The 17172-nt window shown below is 37.1% G+C and overlaps 1 protein-coding gene across 10 annotated transcripts in view; it reads right to left on the reverse strand.

The window, feature by feature from the left end:
- CDH8 (cadherin 8) overlaps positions 1-17172 on the reverse strand; it is a 420906-nt gene that overhangs the window by 264452 nt on the left and 139282 nt on the right. For all 10 annotated transcript variants that reach the window (XM_070063301.1, XM_070063302.1, XM_070063300.1 and 7 more), the window contains exon 3: positions 8588-8882. In XM_070063301.1, coding sequence (XP_069919402.1) covers positions 8588-8882 — 295 coding nt within the window. The remainder of the gene's footprint in view (positions 1-8587; positions 8883-17172) is intronic.

Consider the following 17172-nt stretch of genomic DNA (forward strand, 5'->3'; position numbering starts at 1 on the left):
TCAGGTAATGTCATAATTTAAGGTTCTAGCAGACATGAAATTTTGGGAAGTAATATTCAGTCCAGTACAGATAGGGATGTGTGTGTGTGTGTGTGTGTTCCTCCATTCTTCCTTAGCTCTGTCATGTCCACTGAGAAGCTCTCAGTACAATGACAAGCCCACAGAAATGAACACAACTAGTATCCAGATTTGGTATGTTAACACAATTCTCTTTTAAATGGAACCCGATCTCTTTATATAAGTGGTTAATTCCAGCACTGAGCTTGAGAAAGTACAACATGAAGCTGAAGGAATTTATTGAGCCAGAGATGAGAACGTGCCCAAAAAATGGTGGAGCTTTATCAATAGGACAAAGAATCAGCTTCAAGGACATGTCACAAACAAGTCTCAGATAGGCTGAGCATCATGATAACTAATAATTCAAATTTGTATTATAATTCATTAAATAAAACCATAATCTAAAAAATCAATTAATGTATATACACAACCAAATAGATGAGAAGACAATTTTTCCTTGTAAAAGAATGCTAGCCAATACATGTAAACAAAATAACAAATTTAAGAAAATCACCATTTTCAGCTCTCATAATAATAATTAGTTCAGCTAGGAAACTTCAATAAATGATAACATTTTGAGTTAGAAGTTTGATGAGGAATAAGATATTTACATGCGCTCAAATCATCTGCACATAAAGTACTAAGCAAAAAGACAGAGAAGAGTAACTTTGCAATGGAGAATCTCCTTAACACTGTCATCAAAGTTATTGTCACCAAAAAGAAACCAAAATCTTGGATTGCTTGATATAAATCAGAGATATTAACCATGACAATATTGTCAAAAATGCATATTCTGAATCTAATGTAATCTGTTCTCAAAGAAGCATCAGACAAATCCCAGTAAAGAGATTTATAAAACAATGATTTTATGAAGATCAAGTAAAAAAGTCATGAAGTAAACAAGTGACTGAAGAACCATTCCAGATGAAGGATTCTAATGTAATGAGCTCTTATATGTGATCTTGTTACTATAAAAGGACCCTACTTCGATAATTAGAGACATTTGAAGTTTCTGTATTTGATAAAGATGATGTGTCAATATTAATTTTCTAATTTTTATGATTTTTTGTACTTGTATAGAGAAACATCCATTATGAAGAGGATTTTCTGAGATAAAGGAAACATGAACAATTTATTCTCAAATAGCTCAGCAAAAATATACTTGGATTACATTTGCAAATTTCTCTAAAATTAAATATATGATAAAATAATATAGACTCAAAATAAGTAAATGTACTTATATAGGCCTTCCTTCAAAAGTACCTTTGAGGAGTAATTACTATAAAAGGATACATTTATAAAGGGAAGACATTTAAAAGGAAAGAGAAGACAGAAGAATGAGAATTACATATAGCTAAGTTTTCCAGAAGTAAAAAGATTGAATTATTTAATAATTCTAATGTTTTTCATTGTTCAAGGAGAGCGAGTTCACTTGCATATTATATAAGCTTGTCTGTAGTAAGATGTGGAAAGCAGTGATGTTTGCCTTTTAAAAATACACACTTACTAAACCACTTTTTGACCTTCTGATATTTCAATTACTATTGGATTTTTTTGGAGGGGGACTGCATTATTTTGTACTCATCACCAGAAAATCTAGAGTCAATTCAAGCCACTTTATTTTGTTTTTATCTTCAACACATTAGCAGCACTTCAGCCCCAGCAACTCACCACATGGCTCTTAATTTTTTGGTTATTACAATTTCTGTGTGATGTATTGTTCTTAGATTTCTAATGTACTTATATTCCCACCATGAAAATACCTCACTCAGAATTCTTATCCAACTTTCCTCTCAGTTTATCAATGTAATTTGTGAAGTATGCTGACCTCCAGAGCCCTGCCACCTTGGGAAAACACATTAACTGTTATAAATATGCAGCGGAATCACGGTGCTCGTATAAACACAAATCTCCAGAGATATTATCAAAGATCACTAGAGCGTGCCGGTGAAGCCCAGGGGAGGCAAAGCCAGATGTCTGGACTTAAATGCCCACTCTTTCACTTAATATTTGGCTTTTTAACAGCTATTATTTTCCTCATTTTTGTGATTAAAAATAATGAGTAGGGAAACTAATATCACTACTAATATTCCCAGATTGTTATGGATTTTTGAAACATTTAGCATAGTAATGTTTAACACGTATTAATTGTCAATAGAGCAGTCTTAGACCTCAAAGGAAATGAATAATATTTCAAGGGTCATTTCTGATGGAGCCATATTCAAAGCAATGCCACAATGCACATCAGCTTAAGCAGTACTTGGTTCTCTCATTTCTTTTCTCCTATCTTCACTTGTAGAAAAGAATGGTATTTATTCGAATTTGTGAATTTGTCAAATGCAAAGTCTTGTTGAGCAATTTTTCATTAACTCTGGTATTCATTTCACACAGATAATTTATTGAATTATTTTAACTGAGGTAAATTTTGTAGGAATGGCTGCAAATAAACTAATATTTATTGGGCTCCAACTCTTTTGTAGGCCAAGTAGTTAGCACTCAAAATATAATGAGTTTTTCCAAACCAGTAAAGAGGGATTGTCGTATATATTGTTGAGATAGAGCATGTAAGATTTAGATAGGCTATGTTACTTAACAAGTAGGTCAGATTTGGAGCTAAGTAACCTCAGAGTCAACTTCAAAGTCCAACAAAAAGTTCAGTTTATCCAAGTTCAGGTTCACACATACAATCAGAATTTTTAAAAACACTTAACCCAACATACAGTAACAATAGAGATGCACATTTAATGTTCATATTCATATTTCCACATATAAAGTATGTGGAATTAATCAATGGATGAAAATTGCCACTGAAAAACTAACTTCAACAATGCTAGGCTGGAATCCACTATTAAAAGCAGACGAGTTTACATGCTTCCTTTTATGCAGTATTGCTATAAGAGTGACTTCTCATCAAGTCCTGAAATTCACAGCATAATATAAAAGAACTGTGTTTCCAGCTTCCAAGGAAGATATTTCTAAAATAATTTGGCTGCCATTTGGGCAAATATATATGTGTGTTTCGTCCTGACAGCCTGTCAACTGGCAGATAGCTCTTGAACATCACATTCATTTCACTTTAATATTGGTAAATTTCTCAATTAGAATTTTATTTTTCACTCTCTCTACAATGTAATCCCCCAGTCCTTGCTGGCATTCCTCAGAGCCTACAGGTGCAAGTGTTGGCATTTCTGCAGTAGCAAAGGAAGAAAAATGAAAGAAAAAAGGAAAGGGAAGAGACAGTCTGAGAAACAGTGGTAATGGGGAGAGAAAGGAGATAGTAGCTGACCTTCATCCTGATATTCACCTTCATGAGAAATGAAGGGAATAATTCACACTTGACAATAAAATAATGCCACTCCCTCTGCTTCCTTTAACCAGAGATGCTGGAGTCAAACAGAGACCAGAGACCAGACGCCTGATGTATAAAATCAATACATGAGGAAAGTTCCAAATATAAGAAAGGGAACAGATTCACAAAAATAATTTTAAATCCACAACAACAACCAATCATGGAACTCTTATGTAGTTTATGGTATTCTTTTTGCTTTATATTTTCTCATGGAATTCTCAGAGTGACAGCAGGATGGTAATTATTATCCTTGCATTGTAACTTGAAAAAAAAAAGCAATAATTTAACCTCTCTGAACTTCAAAGTCAACCAGATCATAAGGGATGGAACTAGAATTTAAACTCATCCTCGTAACACATTCTCTGTGAGTCTTTGGAAAACATGTTACAGGCCATATACATTTATACAGACACAGAGACGTACACACACATATACATATATATTTATTATATATATTCTGGTTAATACTGATTATTTCTGTAGCTCTACTTTTTAGTGAGAAAAGCAGATTAAAATGCATATATATTTACAAGTACACAGTTGCAACACATTCTGCGCTATATATTTTTAAAAGCCTCTCCTGAGTGGCAAGCTGGATTTGCATAGCAGCAGGTTAAGCTGCCACTTGCTACACCAGCATCTCATATCAGAGCTCCGGTTTCCAGTTCTGGCTGCTCTGCTCTGATCCAGTTTCCTGCTAAGGTGCCTGCAAAGGCAGTGGAGGATAGTCCAAGTGGTTGGGCCCCTGCTATACACATGGGAGATCGGTATGGAGTTCCTGACTTGTGGCTTTGGCCTGGCCCAGCCCTCACTATTGTGACCATTTGGGGAGTGAATCAGTGGATTCTCTCCAACCCTCTCTTGTTCCCTCCCTCTAGCTCCACCTTTCAACTAACTAACTAACTAAATTTTTTAAAAAGCCTTTTCTGGGTTAAAAATGGCCTTAGTATTTGCAGAAAGTGTGGAGTTTTCATTCTCAACATATTTATCTTACACATGACTCATTTGGACCGAACTGGGAGCCTCTGACACAGTTAGAGTCAATAGCTGCAGACTTGGCATTAAGATCTAGGAATCATAATAATGCTCCAAAAATAACAGCTTCCCTGCTCATCATTTATTAGCAATTAAGATAAAAGGTGTTGTATGTGTTGCAGATACCAAGAGCTTTTTCATTCAAATAATCCTCCTGTAATATGGATGAAAAGATGAGTTCTGCAAGTCCTTTGACCTAAATGAGTTGAGCAAAGAATATGAATAAAAAAGAAAAGAAAAAAATGTTTCTCAGTTCCTGTTTGTATATTAGAATCTGAAAGAAGTGCAAAGATGAAGGTGTTTTAATTTGTGTGTTTCTCTTTTGTGATAATGGTGAAAGTAGGGAGAGAACTTCCTGTTTTCTTAGGAAAGGTGTTATTTTAGGGGCCAGGGCTGTGGCACAGCAGATAAAGTCGCTGCCTGCAGTGCAGCATCCCATATGGGAGCCCTTTCTGGCTGCTCCACTTCTAATCCAGCTCTCTGCTATGGCCTGGAAAAGCAGTAGAAGATGGTCCAAGTCCTTGGGCCCCTGCATCCATGTGGAAGACCCGGAAGAAGCTACTGACTCCTGGCTTCGGATCAGCACAGCCATTTGGGGAGTGAACCAGGAAATGGAAGACTTACTTTCTCTCTCTCTCTCTCTCTCTCTCTCTCTTTCTCTCTCTCTTTCTCTATCTCTCTCTGCCTCTCTGAAGCTCTGCCTTTCAAATAAATAAATAACTCTTTAAAAAAAAAGGTGTTAATTTAGCCTGTCAGATAGGAGAAATTCTATTTTGATCAGAAGGAAAAACTACATAATAATAGAATACTTTGCAAAAGAGGTAAATAAAATGGAGTTCCAGCAGGAAAAATATAAATGTAGGACATTAAGACCTGAAAACACCTCTGATTTGCTGTCACAATGAGACTATCTAACAACGCTTTAATATGGGTAGGTGAAAAACTTTTTTTTAAAATTGTGTTGTACTCTCTCCTGATCCTCTCTCTCTTACTCTCTCACCTTCTTCACCGCCCCCCCCCCAATCCCAAGCCTGTTGGGTTTCTCCGACAATAAACCTTTCCTCTAAAAAAAAAAAAAATAGAAAAAGAAAAAGGGAAAAAAAATAAGAGTGTTATAGCATAACAGGTTAAGCCACTACCTGCAGTGATCCCATATGGCACCACTTCATGTCCCAGCTGGTCTACTTCAAATCCAACTCTCTACTAATGTACTTGGGAAAGCAGCAGAAGATGCCCCAAGTACTTGGGCCAACCACTGCATCCAAGTGGTATATCCGGATGAAGCTCCTGGCTCTTGTCTTCGGCCTGCCTAGCCCTGGGTGTTGCAAACATCTGGGGAGTGAACAAGCAGTTGAAAGATCTTCTCTCCACCCACCTCTGTAACTCTGACTTACGAACAAATAAATAAATCTTTTAAAAATAAAATGAAATAAAAATTTTAAAAATTAGAGAGAGAGAGAAAGAAAGAGATCTTAAATGAAACCAAGCTATGAAAAGTCTCCCCTGGCTCAGGAGCTTGGAAATTAATCTATTAAAAAAAATGTACCACTGGAATGTGAGGGAGATTCTTCTTCAAAATAAATTCATTAGTTAAGAAATAGCAAGGTTAGAACAAATTATACAATTTGATAGGTCATTAAAATAGTTCATGGAGAAGTATTCAGATCTTTTGAGGAGGGTGATGATGAGAATGAAGGAGATGATACATTATTGTTGTATTATGGTCAGGAGTAATTGGAATTAGTTGTTAAATGGGTAAAATATACCACAGCTTTAAGGAGGAGAAAAGATTGAATAATATCCCTTTAATATGTGGATTTTACAGTATATTGGGATAACTGATTAAATCATGGGTTTCCAAAAAGCAGGAGAAAACAATTTCATAATGAAAGATAATAAGTTTGATTTAGTAGCTTATGTGTTTCCATTTATTTGAAAGACAGAGAGAGAGCGACAGAGAGAGAGAAAGAGAGAGAGAGAGTCAATTCTTCCCTTGCTTGATTCACTCCTCAAATGCCCCCAACATCCAGAGCTGGATCAGGCCAAGGCCAGGAACCAGGAATTCCAAAAAGTTCTCCCATATAGGTGGCAGGAACCCAAGAACTTTGGACATTATCTGTTGCCTTGCAGGTTGAATTATCAGGAAGCTAGATAGGAAGCAGAGTAGCTGGGGCTCCAACCAGCACTCTCACACGGGATGTGGGCATCCCAAGCAGTGGTTTCACTTGCTGTACCCTGACTTGTCCTGCCCTGTCCCCAAGTTTCATTTTTAAATGTGCTGTGTGAGCTTCCTTAGGAACACGCATGGGAATATGTTCATGAAGCAACTGGGGAAGTGGTTACAACATAAGCAGGCAGATGAGGTAGGATGTATGATTTTAAAGCCATTCATATTAAAGTTTCTAAAGACAAGAACAAGAGAGAAAAAAGATGGAAAGAGAGAGGAAGAGAGAGGGAAAGGGAACAAAATAAGAAGAAACAAGAGGAAGAGAAGGAAAAGGAGAAGGAGGAAGAGTAAAAGGACAAGGGCAAGAAAGAGGAAGATAAATGACAAAAAGTTAGGGAAAGGAAAATAACTGTGGGGGACAAAATAACTGTCATGAGTTAAGAGACAAAATAATACTCATTAAACCTAGAATGAGCAGACCAAATCAAGGAGAAGAACTAGCATATTATCCTTTCTCGGAAATGCAGGAGAACAAGACACTTGCAAATGAAGGCTCTTTAGATTCTACCCAGAATATTTTTTTCTCTGAATTTTAAATCCCAGCAAGCTTCTACCAGGAGTTTTATAAACACAGACACACACACACACACACACGAATCGCAATGGATTGTTAAAATAAATTAAAATGTCAAGACCACCCTGGGGAGGGAAGGATATTTTGTACTGTACCTGATAATGGGCATCAAATTTAGCCCTGAAAACCACAATCAATACTTTGCCTTTCTTTGTATTTGCACTGAAGATGTTACTAACGACACTACTCATCCATATTTTTTCTTTCAGTTCTCATCTGTAAGTATTTCTCATTTTCCCACCAGTTTGATTTTATTGTGTAGAACTTATGAACATGGTTCTGGGTCAGGTTTTTCTTGGGCAGACAATTTAATGCTAAATTGAAGGGTTTGGAATGATGATTCTACATGCCTGTATTTAATAATTTTGGACTACAATTTGTATCTCAGTGTTTTTCTGCACCTCATCTTGTTTATCTGCTTCTAATTATTTGACTTGTTATATATATAGCATATACACTTCCAGGTTGTCTTAAATGCAATTTGAAACCACATATGGTATGTGTTCATACATAAAAAGATTTCTGTAATCTTACACTTTGTATGTGAGAGTCTTTTCTATACATATTCTTTGTGTTATTATAACACAAAGAAAAGCCGTAGAATTCCTCCTCTTATCATATGAAGTGCATGGTTAGGGGTTTTCTATATCAAGGCCAGGGTTTGAGGATATATAAACAGATTTGAAAAAGGGGAGGAATGATTAAAATCGGCTTTGGAATATATATTGCTCTGCATGTGAAGTACAATGACAGTTTCAATGGCTCAGAAAAATTGAGGATGAGTCAATGGTGAGAGCAGTGACTCCTACAGCACGTTGAGTTAAGATAAAATGGCCACAAAAACGAAGTCTCTTAGGAAACGGTGATTGCCTAATCTACTCTAGCTGCAACACACCAGCTCAATCCAATATCTGGCTGATGACAGACCTTGCCAGTTTTCTATTTCTCTATGCCCTGCATATGCGTGTGAATATAGACAAACAAATAATTAAACATCAAGCAAATATCAATAGGATTAGCTTGGCATGTTGGAACAAATCTTGATAAATCCGCCTCAGTAACAATACTCAAACTACACATTTATGAGAGGAATACAAATTCTGCCTGTTGCAGTATTGTCATGGAAGGAGAGATATTTTAATAAAACTGCTCCTCCGTCAGCTGCTATTATTAAGGGAGTAAAGCTATTGAGCTGAGGAACATAGGCCAAAAAGGGGGATTTGGAAATGCAAATTAGAGATAAGACAGTAATAAAAGTCTTTTCTTCAGCAATACACCATCCCTGATGCCAGGAGCTATTTTAGGGATGACTCTAATAGGGCTGTGAAATTGGAAGCATACATACCCAAAATGGACATCTCGGGCACGGTAGCATGATAGGGTCCATTAAGAAACTCCGGTGCATTGTCATTGATGTCTTGAACTTTAATAATAAATTCAGAAGGAGGCTCAAGAGGTTTGTTCGTCTCCCAGTCCACTGCCTGAGCTGTGAGAGTGTACTCAGCCTTTTCCTCCCGGTCAAGTCTTTTTATAGCATGGATATCTCCGGTTACATCGTTTATTTGAAAGATTGTCCCAGCTCCATCACCAGATAAGATATACTTGATTTTTTTGCTCCCAGGATCCAGGTCTGTGTGTAGCTAAAACAAAAAGTGGCATAGTTAGTGATGGAGTAAATCTGTAAAGTTACTTTTTGACTACCTCCTATTTGAATATTAAGTTGATTTTTTTTTTCACTTAACTTCATCAATTTCTTCTGATCATAGCTGTACAAAGAGTCTGGATGCACCCATATGAATGCATTTAGAAATAAAATAAAAAGAAACTCATCTAAATTAGTTGAAACAGATTTTTAATGCACTCTGATCAGTTAGATATAAAATGTAAAAATATGCTAAAAAGGTCAAGAAGCAATATAAAATATACACATTCTTTTCAACTCATTAACACATTTATTTAAAATTGTGTCATTAGCTACTCTTTAATAATCACTATCCGTATACCAAGAACTATGTGAATCACTTCTCATATAATCATTCCCTTCATTTTTACCAAAAAAAAAAGAATTAAGTAGATTATATTTGAACCATGAGAAAACTAAGGTTCAATAAGGCACTTAATAAATGTCTACAGCATTCATATTTAAGAAAATCAAATAATGGTACCCTATGAGAGGGCATTTGATCTTAATGGTTAAGATGCTTGCATCCTATGCTAGCTTGAGTTCCTGGGTTCAATTCCAACTTCTGGCTCCTGACTCCAGCTTCCTACCAATGCTTACACCAAGATACACCAGGGATGCCTTAACTGATTAGGCTTTTGCCACCTAGATAGAACACTGGCATTCATTCTCATCTCCTGGCTTAGGCCCTATGCCAGTTCCAACTGTGGTAGGTATTTGGGGGGGTGAATCCACAGATATAATCTCTCCTTCTCTCTCTCTCCACCCCCTCCAATAAATAAATAGTATTTTTTTAAAGATTTATTTTATTTATTTGAAAGACAGAGTTACAGAGAGAGAAGCAGAGAGAGAGAGAGAGAGAGAGAGAGAGGTCTTCCATCCCCTGGTTCACTCCCCAGATGGCCGCAACGGCTGTAGCTGTGCTGACCCGAAGCCAGGAGCCAGGAGCTTCTTCTAGGTCTTCATGTGGATGCAGGGGTCCAAGGACTTGGGCCATGTTCCACTGCTATCCCAGGCCACAGCAAAGAGCCGGATCAGAAGTGGAGCAGCCAGGACTAGAACCAGCACAAACATGGGATGCTGACACTTCAGACCAGGGCTTCAACCCACTTCACCACAGCACCGGCCCCATAAATAGTATTTTTTAAATGGCAATGCCACAGTATAATCAGATCTGTCACTATATTGATACAAACAAAAATAACTCCATATCAACATTTTATGTTTTGTACAATATTTTCTTTAATTATCATAATTCTTCTGGTGTGAAAATACCATTCACATTGTACAGAGATCACTGAGGTAAGATGTGGGAGCCCATTTTTCAGAAATGGAATGCCTCTGGAGAATGAGAACTTTTAAACAGGATTCATCTCAGGTCATGAAAACAAGTATTTGTGGAATAGATATTAATAGAATTCATGTGTCAAATGCTGTTCCTGAAATGATTTGGTAGGTGCTGGGGAAAACAGAAATACTGGTTTAAAATTCTGAGTGTTTGCTCTCAAGAAGGGGACAGGAGTATTGTGATTTATGACGCTGCTCTTTTGTACTATCTTCACTCCTGCTAAAAAAATACCAATACAAAACAAGAACGTACATTTTTTTGGTTTGCATTTTTAAAAGTTCATTGAACTATAGTTGAAAAATACTGCTAAATGCGCATATTTTCAGTTTAACTCAGTTACTTAACTGCCAATACAGTCCTGCTTATTGCACCATGAGATTTCAAATATTTGTTCCTTAAAAAAAAAACCGTCTTGTAGAAAGAAACTTCTAGATATTTCAAAAGACATTGTGTTCTCTTGGGTTCTCTTTATTCAGAGCAAACTCTATGGCTTTTCTTGCCAGTTTAAATTGTATTTAGTGCTTCAATAAATGAAAAGAAAGGATGATAAAAAAGACATAAAATGGCAACAATGAATCAAAATGCATCTAGATCTTCTACTTTACTTTTGAATATTAAAAAAATTAAAGTATAAGATTACATCAAATATTTATTGAATCTCAAAATGTATCCTTTTCATTTATTGTATTAAATTTATGAACAAGAACAAATATTGAAATGCCACTTTATCTAAATGAATGAGGGATTATAATTCATTAGTGTGATATTAATCCTAATTTATGATCATTTTAATTTATGTGCATTTTAACATTTCCATTAGCATTTTTATTAAAAAAAGAAAATTTGAATAATATATCATTTATGGAAGTTTCATTCACATACAAGGCATTCTTCAGGCACAGAATATATTGGTTTGTGTCATTCTTATCCATGATATTTTTGCTAATTAACTATTCAAATAAATGTTATTATTACTTATGTTAGAACTTATTTATGTCATATTTTACCTACATTGAACAATAGCCTCTGCTTTGTAAACTGTATTATCATCTTAGGCTTTGATAATCTCTCGTGTTTAAAAATAACTAACAGAGAAGAAGAAAAATCTTAGGGTTTTCAAAGAATAAAACACAAAGCTATGAGTCAGATTTCTCTATCACCAGAGAAATGAACAAATTTATTGGAGCCTCAGTTACGTTGTTTCTGCTGTGGGGATATAACATCCACCCTGCAGAATTGATTGTAGAATCTGAGATAATTCGTCTATATATATATATATATATATTTTTTTTTTTTTTTGACAGGCAGAGTGGATAGTGAGAGAGAGAGAGAGACAGAGAGAAAGGTCTTCCTTTGCCGTTGGTTCACCCTCCAATGGCCGCCATGCTGCGACCGGCGCACCGCGCTGATCCAATGGCAGGAGCCAGGTACTTATCCTGGTCTCCTATGGGGTGCAGGGCCCAAGGACTTGGGCCATCCTCCACTCACTCCCAGGCCACAGCAGAGAGCTGGACTGGAGGAGGAGCACCCGGGACAGAATCCAGCGCCCCGACAGGGACTAGAACCCGCTGTGCTGGCGCCGTAAGTGGAGGATTAGGCTATTGAGCTGCGGCGCCGGCCTCGTCTATATATTTTTAAGATTGATTGATTGATTGATTAATTTGAAAGAGCTATAGAGAGAGGGGAGAGACAGAGATAGGGTTCTCTCACCTGCTAGTTCACTCTCCAGATGCCTACAAAGGTCAGGGCTGAGCCAGGCTGAAGCTAGGAGCCAGGCCTCCATGTGTTGAGCAGGGGCCCAAGTACTTGAGCCATTTTTGTTATTTTCCCCTGATAATTAGTAGGGAAATGGATTGGAAGTGCAGCAGCTGAGACACAAATTTATGCCCACATGGGATGCAGGTATCATAAGAAGCAGCTTTACCTGCTATACTACAATGCTGGACTCATCTATTTGAAAATTATTTTAAAATAGAAGCAGCTAAAGTAAATATTCAGTAGCTAAAGTCTTTTTGTTTCCTATCATACTCAGCCAATAATACTACCTCCAAATATTGTCCAGTTTTAACTTAAATGAAAGCAAGTTCTTAAGATTACATTCAAAAGTAGCTTATACACATATAGTACTCTGAAAAAAATGGGGAAATTTTACATTGCTCTTCTTTCATCCAAAAATTAATTTGTAGCTAATCTAAGTAAAATTCCAGATCCCAATTACTCCAATAATAATCTTGAAACAGAATGTTATGTTTATACGTTCATTCATTCCATCATATTATTTGAATCACATACACACACAGACACAACAGAGACACTTTTCAATAGGACTTGTTCTGGTAGCCAACTTGAAACAACAATGAAAAGATTGCGTGTGTAAATATAATAATTTACACAGAACAGAAAAACACAAGAAACCAGGTCTGGCCCTTAGGATTATTTATGCTGTAGAGTTAGAAGCTGCAGTTTTTAGTGTTGGTTTTCACATAACTCTGACAGGTCCTGCTCACTTCAATCAATAACACTACCGCTGCCAACTATCCCACGCAAGAATCCTGTCTATGAGACTGTGAAGCCAATGATCTCCCAAATGCTCTGAGTGTTCACACATTGGGCTTCATCTGCAAACATAACTACAGTCTATTCCAAGGGCCTCTTCTGGTAATTGGAATAAGATAAGAAATCATATGTAAATTGTCTGGGGGAAAGTGACACTCCTTGGACCAAGAGGGTAAAAACCACCCCATCCATGCACCTAATAAGCACTTGGAAAGCACCCTATGCTCTTGCATGTACTGTTTTAGGGATTGAGATAAACAGAAATGTCGTCTGTGCTATCCAATACTAATTGTTTTGTGGGAAAAAAATACAAAGAGAAAATTTAGAATAGTCATTATTATGATTTGTAGGGATTTAGGTAGATATTCATAGAGCCATCTTGGTTTTATCCATCATCTTGCCCTTCAGGTGACTTTTACAGTCATCCCAAACCCTATGGGATGAAAAAGTCAGTAAGATAACCTGTTTCTCTTATCTGATGTCTGCAATGGCCCATATCTGACGCCTGGAAGGTTAAAATTTCTCAAGAAAGTCCAGACACATACCAGTTAGCCATGGGCCACTTTTGTGTACAAAACCCTTTATCTGTTTCCTGCTGGTGCAAGTATGCTCAAATATTTCAGTCACCCAAGACTATGCTAATGTCCATAATAAATTACCCTCTATATTCCTAGATTTCTTCCCCTCTTTCTTCACTCTCATGATGTCTTTCACCTTTAGAGATTGGCTTTCATACACCAGCTTTCTCTAAAACATGATGATGATGATGATGATGATGATGAAGGTGATTATGGTTATTGTATTGACTACTTATTATCTGGTAATAATTAGATAATCATAATTAAAATAAATATATAATTATATATATATAAATGTAATATCATTCTAACAGAAAATCAGAGACCATTTCTCCATTCTACCAATGAAACATCTGACAGTCAGGGATTTCCACCAAACTGGGAGAATGTACCCTCAGTAAGTGGCAATCTTATCAGCACAAGTACATCCTCTAAGTGCCAGGATGGGGAAGAACAAGAGGACTGTGAGACTAGATGGAAATTTTATTCAACTAAAAAAATATGGTGTGGAGAAACAGAACAGATTTCTGCAAAGAAACAATGATCAAAACTTCAGATCTCAAAGAGGAAGCAAATAGGTGGTAGGCACAGATAGTATGGGAAAGATGCATCGACAAGAGATGGTATACATTAAAGAAACTAAAATGATTTAATCTGGACAAGACATAGAGTACAGGACAAAAAGTGTACAAGAAATAAGAAGAGAAAGCAGTGCTCAGTCCAGAATAGGCAGAGCTGTGAAACCAAGATAGAATTTGGATTTGACTATAAAAGTGATGAAATAAATAAATAAATAAATAAATAAAAGGGTTTCAAAAGGGAGCCTGATGATAATAGTTTTGTTGTAGAAGCATTGAGCATTGTGGTCACTGGTGAGTGCTCAATAGCAAACTACAATAAATGCAAAAGGGAAGAGGAAGGCAGAGAGAAAGCCAAGATGCCAATTCACAAAACTGCCTCAAGTCTAATTCTCAAGTCGAGCCCTGAAAGCAGGATCTGTCACAGATGATTTCCAAGCCCTCTTGCCACTCACTGCAGCCTGTTTGGAGAAGCATCAGGCACCAGGTGTGCAAAATGTGATCCCTCTTTCATGTCAAGTCTTAAATTTCAGTAATCATAACAGAACTGCTACATAAGTGAAGTGAATTGTGTGTATCAGCATCATTACACTCTCATTGGCTATCACTACCCTCAGAATCAGAATATGAATCTTGGTCTTCCATATCATCTACATCTCTCTCATGGCTGTTGATATTTATTCTGAAAAAAAAAATACAAATTACTTACCCATCTTCTCAACCAGGATTCCCCAAGACCTTGAAATAATCCTATGGCAGCACAGCCTAGAGTCCATAAATGTTCCTTTATGAGTACCTGTTCTAGCGCTAAGTTATGATTCAGTCAGCAGAGAGGATCAGACTAAACGCCTCTGCCCACCCATTACTGAGATAAAGACAAACCCTGAGTGAACTACCAGGAGAATCACTTCACCCTTTGAAAATCAGGCAGCTCTGGCGTGGTGCCTTTGAAGTTACAGTCTTTCCAGAAGGACGTCATGGGAGAGTTTACTCAATTTCCTACCTTCCTGTAGAGAAATATCTAAGTGATGGGAGAAAGTCAGCATCTTTTAGAACCCAAAGGGGTGAACAGGGATTGCTTCAACATGTATCTCTGTTACTTACTGGTGCCCATTGTTCATGAATCTGCTCTCCCTCCGAGAGGACACCAGGCTTAGTACTCTTTAGTCAGATTATACCTCAGCACTATTTCTCAGTATTTACTATCTGTATGCCTGTATGGGGAAACTGTGATATGGGCTATCAATTATCTATTGGTGAATGGATCATAATCATTAAATCTCAACCATCAAAGATGGGACTGGGGCTTTGATGCAAAGATGACAAGCATGTAGTACTTCAATCAAGAAGGGACACATTGTTAGGCTGCTAATAGTGTAAAGGGTGGATACAGAAGAAGCAAGAGGGGCAGAAGAGTTCTTTGTATGTTTCTGCCCCCCCCCCCCGAGAAACATAAGGAGTTAGTCTTAAAAACTGATCAACTTGGGGCTGCTGTGGCATAGTAGGTAAAGCTGCTGCTGGAAGTGTCAGCATCCCATATGGGTGCTGGTCCAAGTCCCGGCTGCTACACTTCCGATTCAGCTCTCTGCTATGGCCTGGAAAAACAGTAGAAGATGGTCCAAGTCCTTGGGCCCCTGCACCCACATGGGAGAGCCGGAAGAAGCTCCTGGCTCCTGGCTCCTGGCTTCAGATCAGCTGGCGCAGCTCCAGTCAATTGGGGAGTGAACCAGCAGATGGAAGACCTCTCTCTCTCTCTCTGCCTCTCATTCTCTCTCTGTGTAACTCTGACTTTCAAATAAATAAATAAATCTTAGAAAAAAAAAGCTGATCCTTAACTTCTAGTTCATCTCTCTTGGGCACTACAAGCCATCCCATAAAGTTGAGGACAAAACATGAATTGTTTCTTTCAAGAAAGAGTGAGGTTCAACATTATATTCACAGAGAACTACACAGCTACTTGTTCTTGTTGCTGTAAAGCATCGGATGATGGTGCTAATGGGAGAATGAGTCAGGAACATGGCAGTCTGTACCACCTGCCTTTATATGCTAAAATATTTTACTACTACAGAAAATCTGAATAATCCAAATATAGTCATCATAATGCTAAATCAATGTAATAGGCATAAAAACACCCCAAGATTTTAATTAAGATCAAGTGGGAGAATATGCAATTACTCTCATGATCATATTCTCTTAGAAAACAACAGCTCAGTGCAATAATAATTACTCTCCAATGTAATTCTAATGTAATTTAAGTTGCCTTTAAATTTATCTTAAGAGGTAAAAGGGTAATGGAGAAACAATCCCTGATTAAAGAGAAGAGCATCCTACATTGGATATGACCTGAGTTTCAGAAAAAAAAAAACTATAAAAACATTCTAATGTTTAGAGCAGGAAAATGTGTAGCATTCTGATATCTCAGACATGTGTGCTTTGCATTCTGTGTCAGCTGCTTGTGTGAGAACTGAACAGGTTGACCTGGCTGTGGGGACTGGTGCCCAGAGAAACAGAAAATTGCAACCAAGTCCAAATGAACTGCTGGTTTTGGCTGCAGACACCTGAAAATGTAGTCAGAAAAAGGAATACATTGCTTGTGTTAATTTGTTAAATGATATATTTTACAAAGGCAGGCTTTCTATATACATTATTCATCAGTATACCAAATAGTAAGCACAGTACTTGGAACATATTAAGTGCTCATTAAAACCTGTTTTGTTTGCAGAGGGGTTATTGTAATGCCCTTAACCTTGTGAGTGACTGTACATGGTGGAAGGACTCAGATACAATAAATAAACAGATTTTCACACAGTTAATAAAATGACCTGAAAACCTGAGAAAACTCATTGAGTCAGATTCCAGATCATATACATTTTAGCATAATTCTACAGAAACCCTCAGGTCAGCATACTATTTGGTCTGGAGAAGCTTTTGGTTTTCTGGATGAGGAGGATATAGAATGAAGAATCCTTTTTTCTTTGTCCCTGAATGGCAACTGAAATTTAATATGTATATTCAGTAAGCACATACATGAAATCATATAATTAGGAGCAATCTGTGACCCAATTCATACTTAAATTTTGAAACAGGACAGGCATAGGAATGGAAAGACACGCTCAGCTGATAGGAATGCAAAGAGACAATATTGACAGGAGGAGGCTGGTAGGCTCTTTCCCAGGAGATTTCTCAAAC

The sequence above is a fragment of the Oryctolagus cuniculus genome, chromosome 18, assembly GCF_964237555.1.
Source record: "Oryctolagus cuniculus chromosome 18, mOryCun1.1, whole genome shotgun sequence".
NCBI lineage: Eukaryota > Metazoa > Chordata > Mammalia > Lagomorpha > Leporidae > Oryctolagus > Oryctolagus cuniculus.